At 49.2% G+C, this 23,166-nt stretch overlaps 1 protein-coding gene across 1 annotated transcript; it reads right to left on the reverse strand.

Annotated features, from left to right (window-relative positions):
• Positions 1 to 276: 276 nt before the first annotated feature.
• ARID3B (AT-rich interaction domain 3B) lies at positions 277 to 22,693 on the reverse strand. Its single transcript, XM_079318386.1, has 9 exons — positions 22,388 to 22,693; positions 20,114 to 20,633; positions 14,434 to 14,505; positions 13,729 to 13,801; positions 7,626 to 7,809; positions 4,896 to 5,149; positions 2,842 to 3,102; positions 1,860 to 1,952; positions 277 to 529 (listed from the first exon to the last, which is right to left on the reverse strand). The coding sequence occupies exons 2-9, from the start codon at positions 20,588 to 20,590 to the stop codon at positions 360 to 362; spliced, it is 1,584 nt and encodes a 527-aa protein (XP_079174512.1). The 5' UTR covers positions 20,591 to 20,633; positions 22,388 to 22,693; the 3' UTR covers positions 277 to 359.
• Positions 22,694 to 23,166: the final 473 nt, after the last annotated feature.

A 23,166-nucleotide genomic window follows, 5' to 3' on the forward strand; every position in this document is an offset into this window, starting at 1 on the left:
CGGAGCTGTGGCTGGGAAGGGCCCTGGGGGCCCCCGGTTCCAGCAGGACCAGCACTCCCAGCCCCAGCCCCGGCCCTGTCCTGCCCTGGCCACGCCCTGGAGCCCATCCCTGATTGAGAAACGCGGGGTGTGCCCCCCTCCGCGGGAACTCCACAAACCCGAGAGGAGGAGGAGGAAACAAAGAGCACAGGGGAGGAAGAAAAGGGGCAACAAAGCAAAACCAGGCTGGACAAAGACGATGAAGGAAAACTCGCTGGCATGGAAAGGTTTCACCACCACCACCATCATCCTCCTCCCCCTGCTGCTGCTGGCCAGCCACGAGAGCAGGTTCCTTGAGATGAGGTATGTGTGCACTCCCGTCACAGGGACCAGCTGGTGGAGGGCTCTGTGCCCCTCGATGAGGTAGGGCTGGGGGAGCAGTGGGAGCTGCTGGAGCTGCTGCTGGAGCTGCTGCTGGAGCTGCTGCACGAGCTCTGCGTGCCTGAGCCGGCCAGGAGCTGCACCACGGGCTTCTGGGCAAACAGCACCCCTGAGGGCACACTGAGGGTCAGCCTGGCCAGGGGAGCCCATCCCCAGCCCCCAGGAGCCCATCCCCAGCACCCAGGAGCCCATCCCCAGCCCCCAGGAGCCCATCCCCATCCACAGGAGCCCATCCCCAGCCCACAGGAGCCCATCCCCAGCCCCCAGGAGCCCATCCCCAGGCCCCAGGAGCCCATCCCCGGCCCCCAGGAGCCCATCCCCGGCCCCAGGAGCCCATCCCCAGCACCCAGGAGCCCATCCCCAGCACCCAGGAGCCCATCCCCAGCCCCCAGGAGCCCATCCCCAGGCCCCAGGAGCCCATCCCCGGCCCCCAGGAGCCCATCCCCAGCACCCAGGATCCCATCCCCAGCCCCCAGGATGCCACCCCTACCCCCAGGATCCCATCCCCAGCCACCCAGGATCCCATCCCCAGCCCCCCAGGATCCCACCCCTACCCCCAGGATCCCATCCCCAGCCCCCCAGGATCCCATCCCCCAGCCCCCAGGATCCCATCCCCCAGCCCCCAGGATCCCATCCCCCAGCCCCCAGGATCCCATTCCCACCCCCAGGATCCCATTCCCACCCCCAGGATCCCATCCCCCAGCCCCCAGGATCCCATTCCCACCCCCAGGATCCCATCCCCCAGCCCCCAGGATCCCATTCCCACCCCCAGGATCCCATCCCCCAGCCCCCAGGATCCCATTCCCACCCCCAGGATCCCATTCCCACCCCCAGGATCCCATTCCCACCCCCAGGATCCCATCCCCCAGCCCCCAGGATCCCATCCCCCAGCCCCCAGGATCCCATTCCCACCCCCAGGATCCCATTCCCACCCCCAGGATCCCACCCCTACCCCCAGGATCCCATCCCCCAGCCCCCAGGATCCCACCCTCAGCCCCCAGGAGCTGCTCTGGCTCCTGAGTCTGTGCTGAGCACAGGGAAGGGGTGCCTGGGGCTAGAGCCTGTCACAGGGGTGCTGTCCCTACAGCAAACAGATCCCAAAAGGCTTCTGCCTTTGGGGAGAAGGGTCAGGCAGAGCTGGGCTCCCACTTGGGGTTTACCCAACAAAAGGGAACTGTACCAGGGGACAATTCCTGCTGGGAAAGCCAAATAAAGGACAACAGGGACAATGCTCCTTCCTATCAACACCTCCACAGAGATTTCAAAACCCTTCCCTCAGATTTTAAAGCACTAACACCACAGGAAAGATGCTCATCCTGCCCAGGCTTGTGAATAAGAGTCACCTCCTGCTTTGATTGGTAGGGACCACTCACATTCCCACCCCCAGGAGGGATTTCCCATTCCCAGGAGGGCTCTCCCAGTCCCCAGGAGGGTCTCACCAGCATAGGTGGTGCCATTGATCTCCACAGACATGTTGATGCTGCCGATGCCATTGGGGGTCAGGTTCAGTGCTGCTGCTGAGTCTCCCTTGTCTTGTCCCAGCAAAGGAGGGAGGCAGGGTTAGAGGGACACAATCCCATTCCCTACAGCCCCCTTTTGTCCCCACAGAATTCCTGGATCCCTGGCAGTGCCCAAGGTGAGAGCACACCTGGATTTTACCCTCAGCAGCAGCTCCAGTGGCCACTGGAGGGAGGGAAAACCTCTGTGAAAATCAGGATTTTCCTCCATTTCCTCAGCCTGGGCAGTGATGGGCAGCTGTGTTTGAGGGGAGCTGAGCATCAAACTCTCCCAGGAGCTCCCAAGGGCGAGCCTGGATTTTGGGATTTCTCCTCCACCCCCCTAAAAACTCCACATTATTGAAGTTGAATCTAAATATTGTTATCAGGCCATGCTGAGCTTATTAAAATCTTCTCTCAGAGCAGCTCCCAAAGCTCCATCTGAGTCTTATGGTGCAGTGGGGAAAACGAGGGCATGGAAGACAAGAGAGAAAGGTGGGAATCCCATCTCTGAATCCTCAGGGCTGCTCCTTTTTGTAGGGAATGCAATTGTTCCCAGAGTTTGGGTTTAGGAAGTTCAGGGTGAAAGCAAAGTGAGGCGAGAGGGAACAAGCATTCCTGGATAAAATTTAAGATCTGTATTCCCTTTCCCTGGCTCTTTTGGTTTGCATGTCAAATTTAGGGGGATGCAGAGCTGCCAGGAACTGGGAATCCCAATCCCAACTGCTGCTTTGACCTTTCCCATCCATATTTGCAGCTCAAAACCAGCACTGCTGGAGCAAGAACAGCTCTTTTCTTTCTTCCCAAACTCCAGCAGCAAAGCTGATCTGGATAACAAACCCAAAGTCCAACAGCTGCAGGCCGAGGTGCCCCAGGGGGGTGTGTGTGACATTCCAGGCTGGCTCCCCGAGGATGTGTGCCTCACCTTTCCCATTGATTTTGATCTTCATGGGGATCTGGCGGGCCACGCTGAGCAGGTTGCGCTGCAGCGCCTGCTGCACCAGCCGCTGCTCCTCCTGTGTCATGCGCGTCACCTTCTTCTCCGGGGGCTCTCCCGCCTCCAGCCGCTCCCGCAGCTGCTCCAGCGTGGCTGTCCTGGCTGCCAGGGAGCCCTGCTGGCCCCCCAGGGCCACCGGCACCGCGGGCAAGCGGCCGGGCAGCGACACGCGCAGGGGCACCGCCTCACCTGCCGGGAGGAGGGACGGTCAGGGGCACCGGGGGATCCAACAGGGAAACAGAAACCCCTCGGGGAAAATCCCACAGGGAAACAACCTGCTCACTGAAAATCACACAGGGAAACACAGAGAGCCTGGGGAAATCCAACAGGGAAACAACCTGCTCACTGAAAATCACACAGGGAAACAACCTGCTCACTGAAAATCACACAGGGAAACACAGAGAGCCTGGGGAAATCCAACAGGGAAACACAGAGAGCCTGGGGAAATCCAACAGGGAAACAACCTGCTCACTGAAAATCACACAGGGAAACAACCTGCTCACTGAAAATCACACAGGGAAACACAGAGAGCCTGGGGAAATCCAACAGGGAAACAACCTGCTCACTGAAAATCACACAGGGAAACAACCTGCTCACTGAAAATCACACAGGGAAACAACCTGCTCACTGAAAATCACACAGGGAAACATAGAGAGCCTGGGGAAATCCAACAGGGAAACAACCTGCTCACTGAAAATCACACAGGGAAACACAGAGACCCTGGGGAAATCCAACAGGGAAACAACCTGCTCATTGAATATCCAACAGGAAAACAACCTGCTCATTGAATATCCAACAGGAAAACACAACCTGCTCATTGCCAAATCCAGCATGGAAACCCAACCACTGCTGCCACATCCAAACATGGAAACACAACCTCCTCATTGGAAACACAGCCTGCTCATTGAAAATACAACATGGGAACACAGCCTGCTCATTGAAAATCCAACATGGAAACATGACCTGATCATTGAAAATCCAACATGGAAACATAGCCTGTTCATTGAAAATCCAACAGGGAAACAAACATAGAGACCCTGGGGAAATCCAACAGGGAAACATAAACCCTTCAGTGAAAATCCAACATGCAAACACAGCGCCCTCAGTGAAAATTCAACATGGGAACACAACCACTTCTGCCACATCCCAACATTGAAACACAACCTGCTCAGTGAAAATCCAACATGGAAACAGAATCTGCTCATGACAAATCCAACATGGAAACCCAACACCCTCAGTGAAAATCCAACATAGAAACCCAACAACTGCTGCCACACCCCAACATGGAAACAGAACCTTCTCATTGAAAATCCAACATGGGAACACAACCTGCTCATTGAAAATCCAACAGGGAAACACAAACCCCTTAGGGAAAATTCAACACGGAAACACAACCACTGCTGCCACACCCCAACATGGAAACCCACCCTGCTCACTGAAAATCCAACATGGACACCCAACGCCCTCAGGGAAAATCCAACATGGAAAACCAATGCCCTCATTCCCTACTCCCACATCCCTACATGGAAACTCAAGCCTCGCATTGCCAAACCCAACATGGAAACCCAACCCCTTCAGTGAAAATCCAACATGGAAACCCAACAGCCTCATTCCCAAATCTAACATGGAAACCCAACCCCCTCATTGAAAATCCAACATGGAAACCCAACCCCTGCTCCCACATCCCAACATGGAAACCCAACCCTCTCTCATTCCCAACTCCCACATCCCAACATGGAAACTCAACCCCCTCATTCCCAACACGTTAACCCAACCCTCTCTCATTCCCAACTCCCACATCCCAACATGGAAACTCAACCCCCTCATTCCCAACACGTTAACCCAACCCTCTCTCATTCCCAACTCCCACATCCCAACATGGAAACTCAACCCCCTCATTCCCAGCTCCCAAACCCAACACATTAACCCAACCCCCTGATTCCCAACGCAGAACCCATGGCGGCTGCAATGGATGAGCTGACCTTTCCTGATGGCCGGCGACCCCCGGGGGCTGCTGGTCCCGCTGCCCGGCGCCACGCCGATGATGGGGAAGCGGATTTTGGGAGGGGACAGCAGGGAAGGGGGCCCTGGCGTAGAGGGGGAGAAGCTGAACATGGAGGAGCTGTAGCTGGGCCGGCGGCCCTCGCGCCGGTTGCCGTCGATGGCCGCCTGCAGCTCGGCCGGGGAGCTCAGAGACTTCTTCTCGCACTCGTAGGCATAGAGGTACTTCATGTACCTGGGGATGGGCACAGAGAGGTGCTGCAACTGAAATGTCCTCAAGGGACCAGCAACAGCTGCCTCCTAACTTAATATTGCCTGTAATGCACCCAGAATTCCATCGCGACTGAAATATCCTCAGGGGATCCTCAGTAATTCAATCACAACTGAAATATACTCTATAATTCATTCAGAATTCCCACACGACTGAAATATCCTCAAAGAATCATCTAGAATTCCCTCACAACTGAAATCTATCCTATAATTCATTCAGAATTCCCACATGACTGAAATATCATCTAAGAATCATCTAGAATTCCATCACAACTGAAATATACTCTATAATTCATTCAGAATTCCCACACGACTGAAATATCCTCAAAGAATCATCTAGAATTCCCTCACAACTGAAATCTAACCTATAATTCATTCAGAATTCCCACATGACTGAAATATCATCTAAGAATCATCTAGAATTCCCTCACAACTGAAATATACTCTATAATTCATTCAGAATTCCTACACGACTGAAATATCCTCAAAGAATCATCTAGAATTCCCTCACAACTGAAATCTAACCTATAATTTATCCAGAATTCCCACACAACTGAAATATCCTCAAAGGATCATCCACAATACCCTCAAAATGGGAATACCATCTATAAACCATACAGAATTCTATTAAAACTAAAATAGTGCCTATAAATAGCCCAGAAACCCCTCAAAAATGAAATATCCCCTAAGAATCACCTAGAATTCCCTCACAACTGAAATATCCTCTATAACTTAACCAGAATTCCTTCACAATTCAAATAACCATCCAGAATTCCCTCCAAACTGAAATATCCTCAAAGGGTCATCCAGAGGTTCCTCAAAACTGGAATATGGTCTATAAATCACCCAGAATTCCCTCATAAATGAAATATTTCTCAATAAATTGCCCAGAATTCCCTTACAACTGAAATAGCCTCCATAACTCATCCAGAATTTTCTCACAAATCAAATATCCTCAAAGAACCATCCAGAGTCCTCTCAAAACTGGAATATTATCTATAGATCACCCAGAATTCCCTCATAAATGAAATATTGTCAATAAACTACCCAGAATTCCCTCAAAAATGAAATATCTTCTATAAATCACACAGAATTCCTTCACAATTGAAATACCCTCAACAAACATCCAGAACTTCCTCCAAACTGAAATATCCTCAAAGCATCACCCAGAGGTCTCTCAAAACTGAAATATTGTCAATAAATCACCCAGAATCCCCAAACAAATAAAATATTGTCTAGAAATCATCCAGAATTCCCCTACAACTGAGATATTATCTATAAACCATCCCTTATAGATATTATGTATAAACAATCCCTTCACAACTGAAATATTGTCAAAAAACCACCCAGATTCTCCTCACAAATGAAATGTCCTGTAAGAATCATCTAGAATTCCCTCACAATTGAAATATCATCTATAAATCAGAGAGAAATCCTTCATAACTGAAATATCCACTAGAAATCACCTAGGATTCCCTTATAAGTGAAATATGGTAATACAACTCACCCAGAATTTCCTCACAACTGAAATATCCTCAAAGAATCACTCAGAATTCCTTCACAACTGAAATATCCTCTGTAATTTACCCAGAATTCCCTCAGGACCAAAATATTATCTATAATTTTCCCAGAATTTCCTCACAATTTATAATTTACCCAGAATTCTCCCACAACTCAATTTTCCTCCATAACCTACCCAAATTTCCCTCACAACTGAAATATTCTCTATAATTTACCCACAACTCCTTCACAATTGAAATACCTTGTATAATTTATCCAGAATTCCCTCACAACTAAAATATCTTCCATAATTTTCCCAGAATTCCCTCACAATTGAAATATCCTCCATAATTTAAATAGAATTTCCTCACGACTGAAATATCCTCCATAATTTAAACAGAATTCTCTCACAACTGAATTATCCCCCATAATTTAAACAGAATTCCCTCAAAACTCAATTTTCCTCCATAATCTACCCAGAATTGCCTCAGAACTGAAATATTCTCTATAAATCCCCCGGGACTCCCTCACAACAGCAAATCTTAAATACCAAGAACCCAAATCTTGCCCCACAACATTTAATTCCATAAATTTTTTAGGATTTATCTCTGCCTGAGACATTTGGACTGAGCAGTACCAAACCTCACCCCTTTGGAGGAATTTTGACCCACAGGTTTGGAAAAGACAGAACCTGTGGGAATGGTAAAGAAGCTCTAAAAAAATTCCTAAAAATTGAGTTTTTATAGAAGCTGGCTTTCCTCCATCGCTAAGGCACAATTTCACATTATTCAACTTTACAACAATTTTACTGCGAAATTTCACTTTTCTTTCCCTAACCCAAGAAGGAGGTGTTGAATTTTCAATTCTCAGTGTTAAAATAAGGATTAAATCAGCAGGAAGAGGTAAAAATGGAGAGGTGGGGATGGAGATTCCCAACTCACTGCGTGCGCAGGGTGAAGGCGGCGCTGGTGATGGAGGTGGGCAGGTTAAGGCCTTTGGTGATCTCCCTCCAGATTTTTTTGTTGATGATTTCCACCAGTCCTCCCTTCTCAGTCACCAGTTTGTAGAGCATGTAGAGATCCAGGATCTGCTTGGCCATGATGGGGATTCGGTTGATGGGAGTTCCTGCAGGGAAAAAAAACCAAAAAATATGGAAAGGATGGAGTCAGCTTGGGAGGGATTCATCTCCCTCCTAATGGCAAATTTTGGGAATTTGCAGCCTGGCTCATCCCTGTGGGTGAGTAAATGAGGCAAGGGAAGTGTAACAGTGGTGGTGTTTTCACCACTTAATTAGTGATTTGTCTGGAGTCTCTTCTGTTTTCACTCAGAGCCACGAAGGAAATGGATTTTCTCATGTTTGGGCTTGGTTGTTTATTAAACTTTATCAAAAGTACAGAAAGTTCAGTCAACAGCCACCAGCTAGAAGTGAGCACAAATGGAGAGAGATCCAGCTGCTACAAGGTCTCTTAAAGCTAAGCATATAGAGAATTAATTATATTAATTATATATTATTTATACTTTAACCAAATTTCCACGATCCTCAGTGCAGCACTAACTGTCCAAGCAGAAACTGCCTGAAACCATGAAGAAGGAGGAAGATGAGCACCAAAAGGGAGAAAACACCCAAAATCCTCCATCCTGTCACATACCTATTACTATATTATAAAACCTCAAACTTAAAACCCTTCATGTGAATCACACACTTTCATTTAACTGCACACCCATGATTTTAACTCCATCACTCAAATCTGGAAGCCTTCAGGTCCAAAGCAGCGTTTTCCAGGGGTCAGTGCCAGAAAGCTCAAAAATCCCAAGGAAGAGCAGCCACAGGGCAGAGCCTTTCCGTGGAAAACCCTTTCCTGTGGGCAAAGGGAATTAGCACAGCAATAAAAACCTGCAGCTCCTGGAATAGAAAGAGGGGAAGTCGGGACTATTGAAGGAGAGGCACAAAGGAATGGGTTTTATGAGCTCAGGGTTCAAATCCTTGGATAAAAATCCTGCCAAGCCCCAGGATGTGCTGTGCTGCTTGCCTGGGAATAGCAGAACCAAGACATAATTCCATCCTCCAACCCTTGGGACAACCTGGAGAGGTAAATAAATGCTGCTCCTTCCACAGAGCTTCCAGCTGCTTTTCCCAAACAATTCCCTGATGAGGCCATGGCAGCTCTGAGCATCCCCAACCCAGCTCCTGCTTGGTTTTGTCACATTTTGGGTTAACAGGGAAGAAAAATCTCATTTTTAACCTGGCAGTGCCCCTTTGGCAGCTCCTGGAAGTGCTAACACCCAAACTAAGGAGATTTAGGCACAGAGAGGAAGAAGGAATTAAAAAAAAAGCTTTTATTTGGCCTGGGAAACTCTGTCCTGGATCAAAGGGCCGCCCAGCCCAGGGCAGCATCCTGTCCCCACAATGGGCAGCCCCAGCCTGGCAGGAAGGCTTGGGAGGGGGCAGGGGATAATTGTGGAATCCCCAGTCCCCAGGGGAGGCTGGTGGCACTGCTGGCAGCCCCAGACCCCCCGTTTATGGCCCTTATAAATGGGTTTATTCCGTGCCATGAAAGGAGCCTGGCCCTGCAGATGTGTCCTTGCCAGACATCCAAGGGGGATTTTTTTATCAGAGGGAATTCCAAACCCTTCAGATTCCCTGTGGTTCCATCCCTCCCTCCTCAAAACCCCTGGATTTGCTCTGTTTTTTTCCCCAGCCTCCATTTTGGGAGCAGTGTGACAGCAGCACAGGATCTGTGGAGCACTGGGAAATCAGGGAATGATCAAGTTACCTCCAGCTATCACTTATCACCTGAGTCAGGAAAAACAGGGAAATATTTCCTTCCCAAACCCTCAGGAACAAACAGGACACCCCAAAATACCCCTTCTTTGGTTAATTAATGAGAGCAGCAAAGCCTTTGCTTGTCTGGGGGAGATGAAGCTTCTCTCCCCCCAGCCATAACCCCTCAAATTTCCTCAATCCAATTTAAGGAATGGCATTAACTTGTCTAGCAGGGATTTTCATCCAGATGGAGAGTGAAAGGGAAGAGCCATGGACAAAGCTCTCAGCAACCCAGCTGCTCACACAGAAAATATTAACAAATATCAGCTTTTTAACACCCTACTTTAACACACTCCTACCCTCCTCCAGACATCCCCAGCTCAGCAGCTGGGAAAATAGAAAAATTATAAATCCAGGTACTCCTGTGAGAGGCACAAACATCACCTGCATCCATGGGAAATAAAGGCTGAAGCAGGAGCAGCAATGGGGTCTGAGCTCCCTAAATCCCCTCAGAAACCCATGGACACCTTCCCTTGCTTTTAAACTGGACCAAATTTCATTTATAAACTTGGCTGAATCAACATTTAGATGGAAACACACATTTATAAACTCAGCTAAATGGGGAATTCTACAGAAACAAGCATTTATAAACCAGGCTGAATCAAGATTTAGATAGAAACACACATTTATAAACTAGGCTGAACTGAGATTTAGATAGAAACACACATTTATAAACTCAGCTAAATGAGGAACTCTACACAACAACACATTTACAAATGTGTTTACAGAGAGAATGTAAATTTATCCACTGAGATAAAACCTCAGTGTAAATGTAAAAACTTCTCTGTACAGCTGAGAAATTGCACAGAAGTGCTCCCAGGAGCTGGAATAATTCCATTTTCCATGGGTTCCTTCAGCTCCCACCCCTCAGACCCAGCAGAGAGCAGAATTCCCAGTGTTTTCCAGAGGGATGTGCTGCCCTTCCTCCCCCAGCCCTGCCCAGGGGGAAGGTGATAAAGGAAGGTTTTTATTGGAAACCCCCAAAGCTGTCAGGGGCCATGATGGATTACTGTCATCTGGCAGAGCCAGGATTAATGATCCTGGGGTCAGGGGGCAGAATTCCAGAGGGAAAGGTCAGCAGCTGAGGGCAGGGCACAAGACTTGTTGCCTTTTGATGGAAAACTCATTTTACTGTACTTCCAAACCTCCCAGCCTGGCTCCAAGAGGCAGAGGAAGATTGGAAAAAATATTTTTCAATTTTTAGCAGAACCCCAGCTCTGTAATTTGGCTTATCCCATGCCAAACCAGGGGCATGAGGTGTTACCACTGGATAAGGGAAGATGGAGAGCTGATAAATGTGGAAATGGGAAAGCAGAATCATCCCACAGGCTCCTGGTTTTCTGAGGAGAAATGCAGCCATGATTTGGATTTCTGGAACAAAGGGTTTCCCTGGAGTTTTAGGTTTTGCTAAATAACAATAATAAAGGTGCTTTTTTTTCTGTTCTGATCAGGAGCTTCAGCCTAAGCCAGGACTTGTCCTGCACAAAGAGCACTTAATCACACCCAGCCCTGCTTCCCCAACCACCTCCCACCTTCCCTATCCAATTTCCTCACACAAGTGTCCATTTTACAGCAAGGAACAAAGGAGGTGAGAATCCCCAGTGTTTGCTCAGCACAGCCACGTTGGAATCTCACTGAAATGTGCTCAGGAGTGAAAAACAGGCACTGAAAAAGACATTTTTAAGCCACAACCTGCAGCAGGTAAATAAAAAACTGCTCTTCCCACTTCAAATATGTTCAGAGGAGATGCCAAAAGGAACAGGTTTTCCCCAGCAAACTGGGAAAGTCCACAGGGGCTTAAAATAATGCTGAGCCAAATCTCAGGAAGAACAGAAATTTGTGTTTGTTTGAAGTGAGGCAAAGTGATTCCGTGGGGTGTGTGAATTCCCAGCTAAACAGAGAAAAAATTCATTTCACAGCAGCAAATCAACCCACCCCCCACGCTGCCTCAGCTCCTGGATTGCCCAAATCCCTGCCCAGGGACAAACCCTGGATGCTTCAGGGGTTCAGCCTGAACTTTATAGGGCTGGGTTCTCCAGAGTTGGGATAAAAAGGAACAGGGGTCCCATGGAGCTGCAATGCCTGATCCCATGGGGAGCTGTAATTCTTGATCCCATGGGGAGCTGCAATCCCCCATCCCATAGAGCTGCAATCCCCCATCCCATAGAGCTGCAATCCCTCATCCCATGGGGAGCTGCAATCCCCCATCCCATGGGGAGCTGCAATCCCCCATCCCATAGAGCTGCAATCCCCCATCCCATGGGGAGCTGCAATCCCCCATCCCATAGAGCTGCAATCCCCCATCCCATGGGGAGCTGCAATCCCTCATCCCATAGAGCTGCAATCCCCCATCCCATAGAGCTGCAATCCCCCATCCCATGGGAAGCTGCAATCCCCCATCCCATGGGAAGCTGCAATCCCCCATCCCATGGGAGCTGCAATCCCCCATCCCATGGGAAGCTGCAATCCCCCATCCCATGGGAAGCTGCAATCCCTCATCCCATGGGGAGCTGCAATCCCCCATCCCATAGAGCTGCAATCCCCCATCCCATAGAGCTGCAATCCCTCACCCCACAGAGCTGCAATCCCCCATCCCATAGAGCTGCAATCCCCCATCCCATGGGGAGCTGCAATCCCCCATCCCATGGGGAGCTGCAATCCCTCATCCCATAGAGCTGCAATCCCCCATCCCATAGGAGCTGCAATCCCCCATCCCATGGGGAGCTGCAATCCCCCATCCCATAGAGCTGCAATTCCCCATCCCATGGGGAGCTGCAATCCCCCATCCCATGGGGAGCTGCAATCCCCCATCCCATAGAGCTGCAATCCCTCATCCCATGGGGAGCTGCAATCCCCCATCCCATAGAGCTGCAATCCCCCATCCCATAGAGCTGCAATCCCCCATCCCATGGGAATCCTAAAACAGTATTCCCTCTAAACCACCTTTTCCAGCTGCTTAAAGGAATAATTAATTATTTGAACTCTAAATTTTGCTGTCCCAGGAAAGTTTTTTTGTTTCTTTTTTTTTTTTTGTATCTTTCCAAAGAGAAGGTTCCAGGCTTTTCCCTAATTAGAGAAAAAAAATTCTCCTGTCTACTTGCAAGCAATGCTTTATTTTATAAAAAAGAAAATTTGTGTTTTACAGGTAGGCAGAAATACCTCCAAGGGATCCAAGGAAAAAACTGGAAAACTCCTGCTAGAACAAATCCAGTGAATGCTCAGTCCATGCCCTGAACCCTAAAACTGCCCAAAAAAGCAGCTCCTTGTGCAGCAGGAATTTCAAACACACTATGGAATGGTTTGGGTTGGAAAGGAGCTGGGACTGGGATGTTAGGAACACTTTGCTCAGGAGAGCTGGATTTGGGGTTTTTGGGAACAAAGCAGCTCCTGAACCAGGGATTGGGATGTTAGAAACACTTTACTCTAGGGAGAGGAGCTGGATTTGGGGTTTTTTCAGAAGGGAGTCAGCACAAAAAATGAAATGAAGCCTGAATCCTTATGGTTATCCCAGGATAAGCTGAGCAGCTCCCAAAAAAAAACCTCACAGTGGGATTTCCATCCCCTCCCTGCCACCCCAAACCCTGGGAAGGGCAAGAACAGGAAAACTAGGCACACAGCTGCTAAAAAAAACCCACTCCAGGTGAAAATATCCCCTTTGCAGGATGGCACAGCCCAGTTTACCCATCAACCTGAAGAAACTGGGCTGACTGAATTCCATAAATCCAAGCATTCCCAGCCTCTCTGAGCTCCTCCAGGAGGTTGATCCCAAGCAATATCCATCCCAAAAAAGCATTTTCCCATGTGGATTTTCCCTCTCCAGCAGTTCTGAGCTGTTTAACTCAGACTGAGAGGGATTTTGTGCTGGAATTTTTGGCTTTTGAGGGCAGAGTTCCAAACTGGCACCCCTGGAAGGACAAGAGGGCACCCCAAACGTTCAGAGGTGTTTATTTTATCCACATCTCACCACATTTTACCTACTGAGAACTGAGATTTAGATAACTGGAACACTGGGAATGCTCAGGAAAAATCTTCCTGGGATCTTCAGGGCATGGACAACACCAAAACTGAATCAGAAATTTAATTTACAGTTCACTGTCTCCTCATCTCCCAAGGGAAACACCCCAAGTTTTAGCTCTGCTAAATTCTGGATTTGTTCTTTTCTCTTTAGGAAATTCAGACTTCCCTTTCCTGCCCTTGGGATCCAAGCAAATGTCACTCACCTCTCTTCTGCATGAAGATGAAGAGATCATCCAGGAATTCCTTCCTTTCAGGATCACTGTCCAGTTCATAGAGCTGGGGGAGGGAGGACAAACCAAAATGAGAGCAAAACCCACAGGGAGACAAAAAATTAATTAAGGAATTAATTAAGGCTTCTTCCAGGGTAAATAGGAAAACAGGGTCACATTTTCCTGCAGTTTCTCTTGCAAACTCCCAATTTCCTTTTCTTCCAGGGATTCTCACCTAAGTGCAAACCCCCAGAAGGAGGAGATGAAAGGACAGAGCCTCCCTGTGTGCCTCCAAAGGAACCAAAAACCTTCAGAAATGCCCAGAATGGATTTGCTGAGGGAATAATTTTTACCAGGAGGTTTGAAATACCCAAATCATTAAAATGAAGTTCCCTGGGCAGTGTATCCCAAAAGAGCATTTGGGGCTGAATTCCTGGGAATCTCTGGGAGCAGCCTTGGTTTAAACTGAACTCCTCCAGCTGCTGTGACATTTAAATCCAAAATGTTTTTCCCCCAGTTGGAAAAAAAGCTGTTTTTAAACATGGTTTGAAATATCCAAAGTTCTTAGTTTACATCCCAGTGCAAGGCAACAAACCAGCCCCAAACTGCAGGACAAAGCAGTTTTCTCACTGATTCCCTTTGGGAAAGGCTCAGGGAGAAGAATTCCCCAAATTTTCCCTTCCCAAAGCACAAACAGACCTTGGCAAAATCTCTGGAGATTTCTCGTCCTCGGCATCCGTCGCCCTCGTCGCTCCAGCTCACGTTGCCATTCTGGGCAGAAAAAAAACACCAAAAGAGGTAGAAAAAGCTTGAAAAGCACATGAAGAGGCCCCAGAAGGTTGGAATAGCTGAATTTTTAGGTGATTTTTTTTTTTTCGAACGTGGGGATTTTTAGGCAGAAACGCATAGAAAAGCAGCTGGTGGCTTGGAAAGGTGTGGGGTGTGTTTGGGATTTTGTGACATCTCTGCCACAAAATGGGAAGGGGAATTTCACCTCCCAGCCACATTCCATCTCTTCCTGAAGAGGAGGATGCCAGCTCCTCTCTCCTGGCTCCCTGGGGGATGTGGGGTTTTCTCCCTGGAGGATGTGGGGTTTTTTTTCCCTGGAGAAAATGGAAAGCTCAGCTTTGCTGGATTAAGCTCGTTAAAAGGATTAATCTGGTTATGCCCTATTCCATTTGGGAAATCACCATCCTGGAATGGTCTCCAAGGGATGGAAAACAACATTTCCAGATATATGGAAGGCCAGGATGATCCTGAAATAAATCCAGGCATCCTAAAAAACCAACTCTCTACATCCCAGTCCAGTACCTGCTGGAAAAGGAAGGAAGAGCCAAATCCAACTGGACAAACAAATGAAAATAAAAGGTCCCAGCACCCCAAAAACACCCCCTGGGAATCCTGGAGGTGCTTCAGCACTCAGAATAAACCAGCACCTCCAGATATATGGAAGGCCAGGATGATCCTACAATAAATCCAAGCATTCAGAAAACACTAGCTCCATAAACCTCAATCCAGCTGGAAAAAGGAAGAGACAAATCAAGGTGGCAAATCCACCCTGGTCATGAAGATAAAGGGTCCCAGCACCCCAAAAACACCCCCTGGGAATTCTGGAGGATCTCAAGCACTCAGAATAAACCAGCACCTCCAGATTTATGGAAGACCAGGATGATCCTGAAATACATCCTGAAAACACCAACTCCATAAATTCCAATCTGGAAAAAGGAAGAGCCAAATCAATGGGGCAAATCCACACTGCACATGAAAATAAAATGTCTCAGCACCCCACAAACACCTCCTGGGAATTCTGGAGGTGCTCCAGCACTCAGAATAAACCAGCACCTCCAGATACATGGAAGGCCAGGATGACCCTGATATAAATCCTAAAAATACCAACTCTGTAAATCCCAATCCAGTGTCTGCTGGAAAAAGGAAGGAAGAGCCAAATCCAACTGGACAGAAATGATCCCAGCACCCCAAAAACACTCCTGGGAATTCTGGAGGTGCTCCAGCACTCAGAATAAACCAGCATCCCCAGATATATGGAATGCCAGGATGATTCTGAAATAAATCCTGAAAACACCAACTCTGTAAATCCTAATCCAACTGGAAAAAGGAAGAGCCAAATCAATGTGACAAATCCACCCTGCACATGAAGATAAAGGGTCCCAGCACCCCAAAAACACCCCCTGGGAATTCTGAAGGTGCTTCAGCACTCAGAATAAACCAGCACCTCCAGAATTATGGAAGGCCAGGATGATCCTGAAATAAATCCAGGCATCCTAAAAAAAGACAACTCCATAAATACCAATCTAGCTGGAAAAAGGAAGAGCCAAATCCAACTGGACAGAAAAGATCCCAGCACCCCAAAACCACCCCCTGGGAATTGTGGAGGTGCTCCAGCCCCCCACCAGCCTGCAGCCATCTGGCTGTGAGGCCCACATGGAATCAGGAAGATGAAGAGCCCATGCCCCATCCCCAGGCTGGAATGAGCTCCTAATTCCTGCTGATTTGGTTTGAGCCAGTAATTCCTGCTGGAAAGTCAATTACCCAGTGAGCCCCATCCAGTGAGGGATATTTAATGGGGGATTATTGCCACTTGTGTGCTGTCAGCTGTTTGTTGCAGGGGATCAATTGCCAGCCTGGGTTTTGCTCACAGGAGGATCCATCCCAATGTCCTTTCTCTCCAGCAGAGATTAAACTCACAGATTTTTGGCTAATTATCCACCCAGCTGCTCCTAAAACCCCACTGATTTCACTGGGATCAAACAAGGAGCAGCCAGAATCAGAGAGAGCAGAAGGAAAAGGAGGCAGCAGGAATTGCCCATCCTGGACCTTGCAAATCAGGGATTTGTGAAGGTTCAGCTTTCTGACCCTTTCTCTTGCACTGGGATATAAATCCAGAGTTTATTCTGGATTAAAAGTGCATTAATTCCTGCTTCCAGAGGGAGTTCTGGTCATGCTGAGAGCTTATTCTGCTACATTTGAGAACAGGGATGAGAAAGGAGAGGGGTTAAAGGAGGCAATTCCCTCTTGCCAGTGGGTTTGAACTTGGGATAATTCCCAGGGAAAAAAAAAAAAAAAACAACAAACTTTTAAAGGGCTTGAAAAGTTAAACAGAACACATTTGGCTTATTAGCTAGGGGAAAAAAAAGGGGGGTGTGATTAGAACCATAAATCAATCCCACTTCCCACAGCTCCACCCTGGGATCTTGGGAGCATCTCCTGGGAAAAGGAGCTGAAATCCAGGGAAAACTGGATTTATCCATGGAAAATTTGAATTAGATACAAAAAACTGGATTTGCCCATGGAAAAAACCCTGGATTTATCCATGGAAAAGTGTATGGACCACTTCAGGGGCCAGCACCGCCCCCTCCCCAGTGCAAAGCTCCAGCAGCAATCCCCTGCAGCCCTATTTTGGGATTTTCTCCCCAAGCACCTGGAATATCTGATTAGAGGGAAGCTCACATGTCCAGAGCAATCCTGGTTCCCCATGCCAGGCTGGAGTTAACCCTGAGCAGATGGAGGAGGGGGATCACAAACACTTCCAGGACTGAAAAAAAAACCTTCCAAACCAGAGGAAAAACAACTTCTGCACCTCCTCACTTTGCACAGAGCTTTTTTTAAAGAGGTTTTTTTGCTGAAATCCCCACCTGGGCATGAGGCTGAAGGCCCTCCCCTGCCCTGTGGCTTGAGTCAATGAAAAGGGACTGGGGCAGCAATTTCAGGATTATCAGGGAATCCACAGAAAATTCCTTTTGTGGGCAGAGTTAAGCCTTAGGAAGTGAAACAGATGCTGCCAGAAAGAAAAGTGTTGTAGTACAAACCCTGATAAGATCAGGGCTTGCTGCCCTGCCCCAAGCTGCAAGTTCTCAGGCACAGGGAGAGAGCCAAGCAGTAATTACTGCCCACAGCAGCTCCCTGCAATGGGAACCAAGCCTGCCCTAATAACAGTGCTCAATTCAGCTTCAAAGGCAGCCCCTGAAAACATCTGAGTGATTTCAGGAATGGCAGGCAAGGAAAGGGCTGAGCTTTAACTGATTCTTTTATTTTTTATTTTTTTTTTTTAATTAAATTTCTTTAACGTGTTCCCATGAGGAAACAGGAATCTGCTCCCTCATCCTTGAGGAAAAATTCAGCTCTCTGAATGCTTGCTGTTCCCAGAGGAATCAGCCAAAATCCCACTGATTTGGGGAGAGAGTGATTACAGTCACCCCAGAGTGAGAAAAACACAAATGGAAGGGAACAGCACATTCCAGCTCCTCCTGTTTGCAGCCTGATTTCCTGGGAGCTGCCACTCTTCCTATCACTGTAATTTATTAATTCAGTGAATAAATTACTGATTTATTAATTTATTACTGAATAAATCCTACAAGGAGCTCCTTCTCCTGCCTAAAACCCACCTATGGAATCCTGCAGGTGAGGAGCTGGGGAATCCTCTGAGCCTGAGCCAGGGATTTCAGGAGAAGCAGAAAGGGAGAACTCCAAGCTGTCACTACAGCAGATGAAAAAGCAGGTGCTTGCTGTCAGCTGAGAGTGAGGAATCTCCTCCCACTGTGGCATAAAAATCAAAATATTCCAGGCAAAAAAAAAAACAAACCTGAAAAACGACAAAACCCCCAGTGTGAAATGCTCATTTTTAAATTTTTTTTTCCTTTTCTTCCCCCCCCTCTGCTGGACCAAGGGGTCTCTCCTGAGCAATCCAGGCACATACCTGAGCTTTTGGAATCCCAGCCACTCACTCCCAGGGCCTGCAGCAAAGGCTCAGTAATTATTTTAAGCTGACTTATCTTAATAAACAGAGTGACCTCTGGCAAGCTTTAGGTCAGGCTTTTTCAGCTGGTGATTTCTGGCAAGCTGCCCTGAGTTATCCCCAAAAATCCCAAGGCACAAAACCTGGAATGAAACCCTCACTTTCCCCCTTTTTCCAGGAGCTGGGATGGATTTCAGGGCATTCCACAGGGTTGGAATGTGCCCACAGAATTCCCTATCATTCCAAAATCCAGCTCATTTTGACCCCAGCTTTGTCCTACAATTATTTCCTGGGATGGGACAGAAGTTTTCCTGGTGGCTCCCAGATTTTTGCCATCTCCAAGCAATCCTAGCCTTAAAATCCCACAAGAACAAGCCAGCCCTGAGGGAAGGAATAAATTGATTTTTTTTTCCCCATTTCCAAGAGAATTCTGCACCCCAGGAATGCTCCCTGAACTGGTACAAATAACTTAAAAAAGAAAAGACTGATCCAGGAATAATTCTGGAAACAAAATGTTTGTTTTATCCTGGATTTTCCAGAGAGCAAAGGAAAGAATTCATCCCTCCAAAATATACCTTGATATTCAAGATTCCAGTTATTTCAGTTTTTCCTGTTGAGGCTTTGGGCTCAAAATTCAGGAATGATCCAAAACACATTGTGCCAATTTTTATTTTATTTTTATTCCACTTTTTTTTCCCCTCTTCCACACAACCCTGGCTGGTTTCATGGCCCAGCCAGAATGACCAGTGAGATCTGCAGGGCTCACCCAACAGGAGTGGGAAGCTGGGCAAGGAACAAAACCAGACTAAAAACCAGAGTAAGCTGAGCTTATTTGGCTTTTTTAAAAAGAGATCCCTTAAGACCTGAGCCCTGCCTCCTTTTCTCCACCCAGAGCCCTGAAAGAGGAAGTTTCCACCACTCCCAACCAGTAAATTCTGAGGCAATGGCCCCTGACTGACAAACCCACCTCATTTCCCTGTGGCAGCTTGAGCAACTCCCTCAGAAAAAAAAAAAAACTGAAAAAGGAGATTTTATAGCCCTGCTGAGGAGCTGGGATCGGGAACACCCACCTGCTCTGCAGGGACAGGCCCCAGAAATTCCCACTTACAACAAAGAGAGGAATTCCACCATCCAAAATGAGCAAAAATCCACAGGTTGGGGGATTTTCTCCCCCAAAATCCCACCCCACAAAGGCTCTCTCAGAGAATCTTTCATAGCAAAAGAATCATTTTCAGAGGAAAAATACCAGTTTCTCATGGAACCTCTTCCCAGAGGACAGCACACATGGAATATAAAGTGGCTCTGACTCCCAGCATCAGGGCACACCTCCCAAATTCCCAATTCCAGGATCCCAGACCTCTGACAAGAAATAACTCCTTGTGAGATGTTAGTAGGGAAGTGCCTGCAGCCAAAATGAGCACAGAACCACCAGGTTTGGGGGATTTTCATCCCAAAATCCCACCCCACAAAGGCTCTCACAGAGAATCTTTCATAGGAAAAGAGTCATTTTCAGAGGAAAAATCCCAGTTTCTCCTGGAACCTCTTCCCAGGGCACAGCACATCACCTCCAGAGGGTGCAGAGATGGGGATGGAGCATTTTTTGGGAGCGGGGGTGCTGGCACTGACCTGTTTGAGCTGCTCCTCCAGGCGCCAGGGGGGCCGTGCCCCCGGGGCTGGGGGGTGCTTGGCAGAGTCCCTGCCCTGCTCCTCCTTGCCCTGCGGGGCTGCCCCGGGGCTGGAAGCCACTCTTTGGTTGGAATGGGCGTTTTTAGGAGCACGGAAATACTTGAGGGCAGAGCAGCTTTCCCGGCCGGGCACCTCCAGCTCGTCTTCATCCTCCTCTTCATCCTCCTCCTCGTCGTCATCCTCCTCCTCCTCCTCCTCGGAGTTCCTGGCGCTCTGCTCCAGGGGCCGGCCGGAGGGAGGGGGGTGACACGAGGGGACAGCGGGTGACATCGCGGCGGGGCCGGCGCGGGGCTGGGCGGGGAAGGGCGGCTTTGGGAAGGGCGGCTGGCGCTCCCGGCAATCCATGGGCACCGCTGGCTGCTGCTGCTGCTGCTGCTGCTGCTTCTGCAGCTGCTCCACCACCGCCTGCAGCTTCATCCCGCCGTCAGCATGGCTGGCAGCGCCGGGAACCGCGCACGATCTGCGGGGGATACACACAGCGCGCTTTCATCTTTCTCTCTCTTTTTTTTTTTTTTTTTTTTTTTTTTTTTTTATTCCCTTCCCAGGAAGGGGATGGACAGAGCGCAAAGCCAGCGCTCTTTCCTGTGCAGGAGACCGTGAAACAATCAGCGTTTAACAGCCTCGGGCTCCAAAGCATTCAGTTTGCAGACTGCTTAATTGTGTTTTCCAGCTCTGCTCTGCCCCCAAAGACACCGTCCCGAACGCCTTTGTGCGGGCAACCAGCCTTCCACGCTTCCCAAATTACTGCTGCTGCAAGGGCAGGTTTGGGATTTGGTGCTCCTGGAATACTGCCTTAAAAGGAGACAGCCAGGATGAGCCTGACCTTATTTATATTTAAAAAACAAAACAAAAACAAAAAAATCCATGCCAGGCAGGGATTTGTCTAGCCTTAAATTCTTCTGTGCTGTCGCTCCCTGCCATTTCTTAAAAAAAAAAAAAAAAACCAAACAAACAAAACCAAAAACTTGAATAAAATAATTTAATAAATAAATAAATAAATAATTTTCGGTGTTGTTTTTCAGCAAAGCACCGAGCATTCGGGATCCCGGAATTCCCAATGTATCCCAAGCCCTGTCCCTGCCCTTCTTTGGATTTTTCCCAGCCTGAGGAGCTTTCCCAGCTCTCCATTTCTAACCTGCTGAGCCAGCACTTGAGCAAAGCCCAACAGAACAGCCCCCGGGATAAATCCTGGAAAAGCCACGGCGCCGCTCAGTTTGGACTTTGTGTCCCCCACCAGCCCTGCCGGCACGGATTGTCCTGCTCGGGGTGGGGGAAAAAGGTGATCAAACACATCCAGAAGTGATCAAACACATCCAGAAGTGATCAAACACATCCCATCCCAGGGCTGGGAGGGGATCAAAACACGACCAGCTCGGGGAAACAAAGGAAAAAACAACCCTAAACAAGCCCCGAGCTCCTGCCAGCCGCTTGTTTGGGGGGGGTGGGGGGGGGGAAGGTGATTATTTCGGTAAAATTTGTTTAGAAACAGGCTCTAAAATAACCGAGGACCTACCAGGCAGTGAGAAGAGTGAAAGACAACTTCCAGGATGGCTTGAGCATCCCTAGCTCCGTGCCAAACTCTCATTTTCCCCTCCCTCTATCCCTTTGCCCAGCCCGTTTCCCCTCGCCCAAACTCTCCCGCAGAAGGAGCAGCAGAGCAAACGCGGCTCAGGTGCGGCAGCAACACCCAGGAACGCAGCGCAGGGGGCAGAAACCCGGGAGAAACCCCGATATTCCCCAAACACACACCGCTCCTGGGGCGGAAAGGAAGGATTCGCTGGGGCTTTGAGGTGATAACTGGAGTGGGGACAGAGGCACCAAAGCAGCGCGGGTTTCCAGCGGAGCCCCGTTTGCTCGCTTTTAGTGGTCCTGCCTCACTTTCCAGCCTCTCCCCCCGTCGCTTTTAGCGGCTTTTTGTGCCCCAAGGGGGGCACAGACCGAGTTTCCCCACGCCCGGCGGGGGATTTAAACCCCTTTAACTATTTTTAACCAGCAGCGCTCGGAAGAGGTTTTTCAGCTTTTCCAAGTGGGAATCAGCTGGGGGAGTTAAAGGCGGACCGAGCAGCACCGAGGGCTAATTAATCCATTATTTCATTAATTCATCCCCGTTCCACCGCCGACCCCGCCTCACGGGGAATGCCCGACCCTCCCCTCAGGCGGAAATACCGAGGGGCCCCCCCTCAGCACCGCTGCGCCCTCCCCCCCGCCGTTTACCTCCCGTGGCGGGTCCCGCCGGTCCGTGCGCGGCCGCCGCAGCTCCTCCTTCCTTCCTCCTTCCCCTCCTTTTTCCTTTCCTCTCCTCTCTTCCCTTCCCTTCCTCCTTCTCTTCCTTTCCCTTCCTTCCCCCCTCCCGCCCCTTCCTCGCCCGGCCGGAAGCGAACGCCGGCGGGGAGGGAAAGCGGCAGCCAATCAGCGAGCGCGCCCGCCGGCCGGCGGCCACTTCCGGGCGGTATAAAAGGCACGCGCAGGGCGCGGGCCCGACAGTCGCGGAGGAGGCGCCGGCGGGTACTGAGGCTGCGCGTGAGGGTGAGTGGGGTCCCGGGGCAGCCCTGGCGCCCAGCGGGATATGGGGGACGGCGTTTAGATGTTCCCCCCGTGGATTAGAGGTCCCTCCGAGAAGGGGTTGGGGTCTCACTGTGTCTGTTCGAGCTCTGAGGGTGGGCTTAGGGTTTTCACTGTGTCCATTTGGCCCTTCTGCGTAGGGTTAAGGGTCCCTCGAGGGGCTTTAGGGGCTCCTTCGTGTGCGTTTGGGCTTTTGGGGGGGAATTTAGGGGTCTGTCTCTTGTTGAAGGGGATAAAGTTCCTTCATGCCTGTTTAGGCCCTCAGACGGGGCTTAGGGTCCCCTCCATCTCTATTTGGGCCCCTAGGGAGGATTAGGGCTTCCCCAGTGTCTATTTGGGCCCCTAGGGAGGTTAGGACTGCCCCAGTGTCTATTTAGGCTCTTAGGGCAGGGTTAGGGGTTCCCTTTGTGTCTGTTCAGACTCTGAGTGTG

This window comes from Erithacus rubecula (assembly GCF_903797595.1).
Source record: "Erithacus rubecula genome assembly, chromosome: 14".
Taxonomy (NCBI): Eukaryota; Metazoa; Chordata; class Aves; order Passeriformes; family Muscicapidae; genus Erithacus; species Erithacus rubecula.

Coding starts and splice junctions, on each gene's coding strand:
- ARID3B (XM_079318386.1), bottom strand. CDS start 20,590: ATGAAGCTGCAGGCGGTGGTGGAGCAGCTGCAGAAGCAGCAGCAGCAG. Junction 13,802..14,433: donor TCTCCAGAGATTTTGCCAAG/GTCTGTTTGTGC, acceptor TCCCTCCCCCAG/CTCTATGAACTGGACAGTGA. Junction 530..1,859: donor CAATGGCACCACCTATGCTG/GTGAGACCCTCC, acceptor GTGTGCCCTCAG/GGGTGCTGTTTGCCCAGAAG.